We start from the raw sequence: 9,227 nt of genomic DNA on the forward strand, positions 1-9,227 counted from the left end.
CGAAATGATGGTTCTTCTTCGAAGAAAAGGCGTCTTAATTATCCCTTACTTGGACGATCTCCTGATAAGGGCAAAGTCCAGGGAACAGTTGGAGGTCGGAGTAGCACTATCTCGGATACTGTTACAACAGCAGGGGTGGATTCTAAATATTCCAAAATCGCAGCTGATCCCGACAACAAGTCTCCTGTGCTTAGGGATGATTCTGGACACAGTCCAGAAAAAGGTGTTTCTCCCGGAAGAGAAAGCCAGGGAGTTATCCGAGCTAGTCAGGAACCTCCTAAAATCAGTGCATCATTGCACAAGGGCCATGGTAAAAAAATGGTGACTTCCTTCGAAGCAATTCCAGTCGGCAGATTTCATGCAAGAACTTTTCAGTGGGATCTGCTGGACAAATGGTCCGGATCGCATCTTCAGATGCATCAGCGGATAACCCTATATCCAAGGACAAGGGTGTCTCTCCTGTGGTGGTTACAGAGTGCTCATCTTCTAGAGGGCCGCAGATTCGGCATTCAGTTTTGGATGTTGGTGACCACGGAGGCCAGCCCGAGAGGCTGGGGAGCAGTCACACAAGGAAAAAATTTCCAGGGAGTGTGATCAAGTCTGGAGATTTTTCTCCACATAAATATAGCTAAGGGTAAATTTATAATGCTCTAAGCTTAGCAAGACCTCTGCTTCAAGGTCAGCCGGTATTGATCCAGTGGGATAAAACATCACGGCAGTCGCCCACGTAAATAGACAGGGCGGCACAAGAAGCAGGAGGGCAGTGGCAAAAACTGCAAGGACTTTTCGCTGGGCGGAAAATCATGTGATAGCACTGTCAGCAGTGTTTCATTCCGGGAATGGAAACTGGGAAGCAGACTTCCTCAGTAGGCACGACCTCCACCCGGCAGAGTGGGAACTTCATGGGGAAGTTTTCCACATAATTGTAAACCGTTGGGAATTACCAAAGGTGGACATGATGGCGTCCCGTCTGAACAAAAAACGGGACAGGTATTGCGCCAGGTTAAGACCCTCAGGCAATAGCTGTGGACGTTCTGGTAACACCGTGGGTGTACCAGTCGGTGTATATGTTCCATCCTCTGTGTTTCATACCTAAGGTACTGAGAATTATAAGACGTAGAGGAGTAAGAACTATACTCATGGCTCCGGATTGGCCAAGAAGGACTTGGTACCCGGAACTTCAAGAGATGCTCACAGAGGACTTATGGCCTCTGCCGCTAAGAAGGGACTTGTTTCAGCAAGTACCATGTCTGTTCCAAGACTTACCGCAGCTGCGTTTGACGGCATGGCGGTGGAACGCCGGATCCTAAGGGAAAAGGCATTCAGGAAGAGGTCATTCCTACCCTGGTCAAAGCCAGAAAGGAGGTGACCGCACAACATTATCACCACATGTGGCGAAAATATGTTGCGTGGTGTGAGGCCAGGAAGGCCCCACGAAGAAATTTCAACTCGGTCGATTCCTGCATTTCTTGCAAACAGGAGTGTCTATGGGCCTCAAATTGGGGTCCATTAAGGTTCAAATTTCGGCCCTGTCGATTTTTCTTCCAGAAAAAATTGGCTTCAGTTCCTGAAGTCCAGAAGTTTGTCAAGGGAGTATTGCATATACAACCCCCTTTTGTGCCTCCAGTGGCACTGTGGGATCTCAACGTAGTTCTGGGATTCCTCAAAACACATTGGTTTAAAACCAGTCAAATCTGTGGATTTGAAGCATCTCACATGAAAAGTGAACATGCTCTTGGACCTGGCCTGGACCAGGCGAGTGTCAAATTGGTGGGTTTTTTTTCTCAAAAAAGCCCATATCTGTTTGTCCATTCGGACAGGGCAGAGCTGCGGACTCGTCCCCAGTTCTCTCCCTAAGGTGGTGTCAGTGTTTCACCTGAACCAGCTTATTGTGGTGTCTTGCGCCTACTAGGGACTTGGAGGACTCCAAGTTGCTAGATGTGGTCAGGGCCCTGAAAATATAGGTTCCAGGACGGCTGGAGTCAGGAAAACTGACTTGCTGTTATCCTGTATGCACCCAACAAACTGGGTGCTCTTGCTTTTAAGCAGACTTTTGCTAGTTGGATGTGTAATACAATTCAGCTTGCACATTCTGTGGCAGGCCTGCCACAGCCAAAATATGTAAATGCCCATTCCACAAGGAAGGTGGGCTCATCTTGGGCGGCTGCCCGAGGGGTCTCGGCTTTACAACTTTGCCGAGCGGCTATTTAGTCAGGGGCAAACACGTTTGTAAAATCCTACAAATTTGATACCCTGGCTAAGGAGGACCTGGAGTTCTCTCATTCGGTGCTGCAGAGTCATCCGCACTCTCCCGCCCGTTTGGGAGCTTTGGTATAATCCCCATGGTCCTTTCAGGAACCCCAGCATCCACTAGGACGATAGAGAAAATAAGAATTTACTTACCGATAATTCTATTTCTCGGAGTCCGTAGTGGATGCTGGGCGCCCATCCCAAGTGCGGATTATCTGCATTACTTGTACATAGTTACAAAAATCGGGTTGTTATTGTTGTGAGCCATCTTTTCAGAGGCTCCGCTGTTATCATACTGTTAACTGGGTTCAGATCACAGGTTGTACAGTGTGATTGGTGTGGCTGGTATGAGTCTTACCCGGGATTCATAAATCCTTCCTTATTGTGTACGCTCGTCCGGGCACAGTACCTAACTGAGGCTTGGAGGAGGGTCATAGGGGGAGGAGCCAGTGCACACCACCTGATCCTAAAGCTTTACTTTTTGTGCCCTGTCTCCTGCGGAGCCGCTATTCCCCATGGTCCTTTCAGGAACCCCAGCATCCACTACGGACTCCGAGAAATAGAATTATCGGTAAGTAAATTCTTATTATTTCTTTCTAAATTTCTCAATAAGAAATTTTTGGCCTAGGGGTGCCGTGAAAAAATTCTGATATTCTAGGGCGCCGTGATTCAAAAAAGTTTGGAAACCACTGCATTATTGTAATCCAACTGGATTTTTCGGGCAGGTACAAAAATGAACCAATGGGTGTGGGTCACATTTCTTTGGGGCATGCTGATTGCTCCACGGGCACACGTGATGGTACAGGTTAAGTCCTACATATCCGAAATGCTTTGGGACCAGAAGTATTTAGCATTTTCGATTTTTCTGTATTTTGGAATATTTGCATACCTTAATAAGATATTTTGAGGGATGGGACCCAAGTCTAAACACACAATGCATTTGTTTCATATACATAAACCGTCTCGACAAAGCCTGATGGCAATTTTAGACTTGTTTCTTTTAATCTTTTTGTTCACGAAACAAAGTTTGTGTACATTGACCAATCAGAAAGCAAAGGTTTCACTATTTCGGTCGTGCTCAAAAATTTTGGGATATTGGATTTTCGGCTATAGGAGGCTCAACCTGTATCTGCTTAACTATGCAGAGGAGATCTATGTCTCTATAATAGATCTCCCTTTGATGATTTAAATAGTCATGTTTTGTGTAATACATATTTTGTGAGGGTTGCTGGCTGCTCTCAATTTTCCCTGACCCTTAAGATTTGTCTTCCAATTCTGTGTGCAAATATCAGGCGCTTGAACAAAATCCTTTAAAAAAAATAATAATAATAATTCTCTATGTAACGCCCGTAAAATAGATATAAAATATAAATTACATTATATCTGTATTTATGGTCCTAAAAATGCCTATCTTTGTTGTTTTTTTTTTTTTTTTTTTTTTCATTTTTTTTCTTGATACAGTGTGCAAATGTGGGTATATTAAAACCCTTTTAACATGTTGAATTATGAAAATAAAGTCCGATTTTTACTGTCCTGTATCCTCTTTCCCTCAGCCTCACTTGCTGCAGTCTTTGGCATCACCACCTGTGTAACAGCCCAGATTAGGGAGAAGCCAGATGACTTGGGCAACTATTTTGTAGGGGGCTGTGTCTCTGGTGCTTTACTCGGGGTCAAAGGTAAGTTCACTTCTACTGTGTAGACCAGTGTTTCCCAACCTCGGTCCTCAAGGCACACTAACAGTCTTGGTTTTAGTGATATCCAGGCTTGGACACAGGTGACTTAATTAGCACCTCAGTTATTTTGATTTAACCATCTGTGCTGCAGCCTGGATATCACTAAAATCTGCACTGTTGGTGTTCCTTGAGGACCGCAGTTGGGAATGCCTGGTGTAGACCATTATGTGAGGCACCTTTAATTCTATTGATAATTGCGTATTAAAAATCAGTGGTGAAAAGAAAATTCTGAACAGTCACAATTGAGGTATGTAGTCTATCTGCAATGTTTGTGATTATTATTTTTTTTCTTTAGGCTTTTTTCTGTTATTAGGAGCACTTTCTAATATATATACAAAATTACATTTAAAGAAGACCTCTATTTGTACCCAGCATTCTTGGTATTGATTGTGCTCCTCACAGGGACTATAAGAGGAGGTGCTTGGTGACCGAATGTCACATGCACTGATTATCGAGCTGCAGCATTTCTTTATTCTTTTTTTTTTCATTCTCTAAATATTCTAGATCAATAGTTCCCAAACTCTGTCCTCAAGGAACCCCAATAGTCCTGGTTTTAAGGAATTCATGCTTAATTAGTTCTTCAGTCAGTTTGATTAAACCATCTGTGCACAGGCATGGATATTTTCAAAACCTGGACTGTTATGTTGGGTACACACTATCCAATAATTATTGGTCAGATCAGCTAATAATTGGCTGATCGGCCTGATATTCGGATTGTGTGTAGTAGTGTTTAAAGCCAATTAACTTCTTCAAACGCTTCTGCAACTGTCACATCAGGGGAATTAGATCACGTGTGCTGCACAAGCGATCTTGTTCACATCCTCCCGATCCCAGGGAAATTAAGGTACATACTGAGCACCAATCCAATAATTTCTCCATCAAATCTGAGTGTTTGTTGGGTTGGTGCCAGCCGTCAGGCAATGTGTGCCAGGCTTTAGGTTGCCTTGAGGACCAATTTGGGGAATCTGTGTTGGATAATAAACATATCTGAAGTGTACTAGTTAGTAGGAAGTGTCTTCTTATTGTCCGCGTCAAGCGTGTGCATGCGAACTTCGTCTCACGTTGGTGTCCCTTTTTTGATAGCAAGTGCCGGAAAATATTTCAATAAAATTGTACATTTAATAATACTAACTGATTAACTCTATTTTATCAGGAGATAAGTTGCAGTAATATACGGGTATATGCAATAGCGGGCGAAATCGCGGCAATTATCGCCGTTTTTTCAATTCGACCAAATTCGCCAGGTGAATTCCGGAAGGTGGCTTCCGGAATTCACCATATGCAATGAAAAACGGATTCGCCAGAGTCGCGGGCGAAAATCGGCCGATTTTGCGGATTTTACCGCGATTTTAAAAAACGGGAAAAAACGGGGAAAAACCCGAAAAAAAAAATGGCGTGGGGTCCCCCCTCCAAAGCATAACCAGCCTCGGGCTCATTGAGCTGGTCCTGGTTCTAAAAATGCGGGGAAAAATCGGCCAGGGATCCCCCGTATTTTTAAAACCAGCACCGGGCTCTGCGCCTGATGCTGGTGCCAAAAATACGGGGGACAAAACGAGTAGGGGTCCCCCGTATTTTTAACACCAGCATCGGGCTCCACTAGCTGGACAGATATGCCACAGCCGGGGGTCACTTTTATACAGTGCCCTGCGGCCGTGGCATCAAATATCCAACTAGTCACCCCTGGCCGGGGTACCCTGGGGGAGTGGGGACCCCTTCAATCAAGGGGTCCCCCCCCCCCAGCCACCCAAGGGCCAGGGGTGAAGCCCGAGGCTGTCCCCCCCCCATCCAATGGGCTGCGGATGGGGGGGGCTGATAGCCTTTGTGTTCAAAAAAAAAGATATTGTTTTTTCCATTAGTACTACAAGTCCCAGCAAGCCTCCCCTGCAAGCTGGTACTTGGAGAACCACAAGTACCAGCATGCGGGAGAAAAACGGGCCCGCTGGTACCTGTAGTTCTAATGGAAAAAAAATACCCAAATAAAAACAGGACACAGACACCGTCGACAGTAAAACTTTATTACACACTGCCGACACACACATACTTACCTATGTTCACACGCCGACATCGGTCCTCTTCTCCATGTAGAATCCCGGGGTACCTGAAAATAAAAGATCAATTATACTCACCTCAACAGGCTCCAGAGATAAATCCACGGACTTGGCAAAAAAAGAAAACGAACAACCGGACCTGCGGACCGAAAGGGGTCCCATGCTGACACATGGGACCCCTCTCCCCGAATGCCGGGACATCACGTGACTCCTGTCACTGATGTCCCTTCAGCCAATCAGGAAGCGCTACTGCCGTGGCGCTCATCTGATTGGCTGGACGCCGTCTGTACTCTGACAGCGCCTCGCACAGCTCCCTCCATTACTTTCAATGGTGGGAACTTAGCGGCTAGCGGTGGGGTCACCCGCCGGTCACCGCTGACCGGCGGGTGACCTCACCGCTAGCCGCTAAGTTCCCACCATTGAATATAATGGAGGGAGCTGTGCGATGCGCTGTCACAGCGATCAGCCAATCAGGTTAGCGCAACGAAGTTGCGCTTCCTGATTGGCTTAGAGACCTGTCAGTGACAACTGTCACTGACAGATCTTAATCGTGGATAGGTGTCCCATGTGTCAGCATGGGACACCTTTCAGTCCGTTTTTGGTGCGGGTAAATGCGCTTTCTTTTTTTGCCAAGTCCGTGGATTTATCTCTGGAGCCTGTTGAGGTGAGTATAATTGATCTTTTATTTTCAGGTACCCCGGGATTCTACATGGAGAAGAGGACCGATGTCGGCGTGTGAACATAGGTAAGTATGTGTGTGTCGGCAGTGTGTAATAAAGTTTTACTGTCGACGGTGTCTGTGTCCTGTTTTTATTTGGGTATTTTTTTTCCATTAGAACTACAGGTACCAGCGGGCCCGTTTTTCTCCCGCATGCTGGTACTTGTGGTTCTCCAAGTACCAGCTTGCAGGGGAGGCTTGCTGGGACTTGTAGTACTAATGGAAAAAACAATATCTTTTTTTTTGAACACAAAGGCTATCAGCCCCCCCATCCGCAGCCCATTGGATGGGGGGGGACAGCCTCGGGCTTCACACCCCTGGCCCTTGGGTGGCTGGGGGGGGGGGGACACCTTGATTGAAGGGGTCCCCATTCCCCCAGGGTTCCCCGGCCAGGGGTGTGACTAGTTGGATATTTGATGCCACGGCCGCAGGGCACTGTATAAAAGTGACCCCCGGCTGTGGCATTATCTGTCCAGCTAGTGGAGCCCGATGCTGGGTGTTAAAAATACGGGGGACCCCTACTCGTTTTGTCCCCGTATTTTTGGCACCAGCATCAGGCGCAGAGCCCGGTGCTGGTTTTAAAAATACGGGGGATCCCCTGTCAATTTTTTTCCCCGCATTTTTAGAACCAGGACCAGCTCAATGAGCCCGAGGCTGGTTATGCTTTGGAGGGGGGACCCCACGCCATTTTTTCCCCGGATTTTACCGTTCCAGCAATAAAAAATAAAATAAAAAAAAAATATTATTTTAAAAAATATATAAATAATATTTGTGCCTCCCCCAAAAAAAAAAAAAAAACCTAATCCCTTCTAATATAAATAGATCTGCTATTCCTAAAAAAAAAAACACAAAAAAAAACATGTTTAAAATTTTTTTATTTGTTTTCACCCTCCAAAGTGTGGCGGAGTGAAAATCGCGAATTTGCTGTCTAAAAGCACTGCAGGCGAATTTCCAAACTTGAATTGAATATGCTGGAGGCGAATTGCAGCATCTGTACCATTGCAGAAAAGGCGAATTCGGAAAAAGGCGAATTGAGAAAAGGCGAATTTTGACGGGCCGTTTTTTTGCGAAAAATGACTGCACTGCATAGGCGAATTGATTTTTGGAGGCGAAAACGGCCCGGAATTCGCCTATTTTGCCAATTCGCCCGCTATTGCATATACCCCATAAACTTTTTTGAGGTAAAACGACAAGGCAGAGCTATAACAAGGAAAAGTCATACTAGCATTGCAACTTTTCTAGTGCCATTTGTCATGGACACACAATAGCGGCAGGATGTAATGGAGTCCGAGATCGCCAGAGGTGCGGCATTCCGACTGATCTCGAACGTATTTTCAAAGGGGCAAACACTTACATGGCAAAACGATGCCATGTAAGTGATTGTCCCTTCAAAAAAATGTCTAAGATCGTCCGGCATCCTGCACCTCTGGCGATCTGTTTCCGTGACATCCCACCATAGATGTTTTGGTATTATTTGCACTTTCTAGCTTGTTCATGAGCATTTAGATGAATGATGAAAGAAGATTATTTTGATACAAAGGCTACTATTTAATATTTCATCCACAGTTAAGACTGACAAGATGATTACATATGTTTGAAATAAAGTAAATAAATAAATAGAATGAGCTCCTCCATCAGAGAAACATGTATTAATGTGTACATGAAGAAAGTGTGCAATTGTACAGGATGAATGTTAAATATACAAGGTTAGAATGTACTATGGTGTAATCTCACTAAATCTGATCTTACTATTCACAGCTCACAGCTACGCAACTGCGACCTCTGCATGTATCACGTTTGGCGCCTTGGCTGCTCTTGCCAAGAGCTCAAAAGAGATGGCTGGGAATTTATTCCATCTGAACCGAAACTCTGAAGCTTTCTATCTGTTTGTGAAATTATTACTAAAAAATAAATTATGTATATGATTGTATTTTGTGTTTTAGCTTATTTTAAAATGGCTCTTCAATTTTTTTATTTTTTTTTACAAAAGAAAGTAAATTAAATAACTTAGTGCTTACACGGACATGGAATTTTTTTTTACACGAATACAAGAAAATTGGGGTTTCTGAACAAAGTTTGGTCTCCCCCCTAATTTGAAGCATTGTCTAAAATGTTCTGAGATATACTTAATAATCACCAGTATTTTCCTTCCTCGTTGAATAATATGCATCCCTGTAGGGGGGTGCACTTATTATAGCCTGTATATTTCACCTGATAATAGATCAGTAGAAGAAACCTAGTTATACTATTTAATGTTTTTTGGGCTTTTTTCCACTTTCTGGGAATCACTTTTCAAAAAGATGACCTGTAAAAAAAAAAGGTCTTCAAAAGATGGTACATCTTGATATTGAGGGCAATGTGGAGCAGTGTAGATACCTGAGTAATACCCCTTTCAGACTCAGAGCTGGGTCGCACCCAGGAATTTGTACACGGGTGCTTCCCGAGTGCGACATGACTTGAGGCCCGACCCAGCATATT

General features: G+C 44.6%; 1 protein-coding gene across 1 annotated transcript in view; it reads left to right on the top strand.

Moving 5' to 3' along the window:
- Positions 1-8,679, top strand: part of NDUFA11 (NADH:ubiquinone oxidoreductase subunit A11) — a 47,934-nt gene extending 39,255 nt beyond the window's left edge. The window contains 3 exon segments of the mRNA XM_063916647.1: positions 3,804-3,926; positions 8,508-8,573; positions 8,576-8,679. Of these exon segments, the coding sequence (XP_063772717.1) occupies positions 3,804-3,926; positions 8,508-8,573; positions 8,576-8,622 (236 nt within the window). The 3' untranslated portion in view covers positions 8,623-8,679.
- The last annotated feature ends 548 nt before the right edge of the window (positions 8,680-9,227 follow it).

Source organism: Pseudophryne corroboree, chromosome 1, assembly GCF_028390025.1.
Source record: "Pseudophryne corroboree isolate aPseCor3 chromosome 1, aPseCor3.hap2, whole genome shotgun sequence".
Taxonomy (NCBI): Eukaryota; Metazoa; Chordata; class Amphibia; order Anura; family Myobatrachidae; genus Pseudophryne; species Pseudophryne corroboree.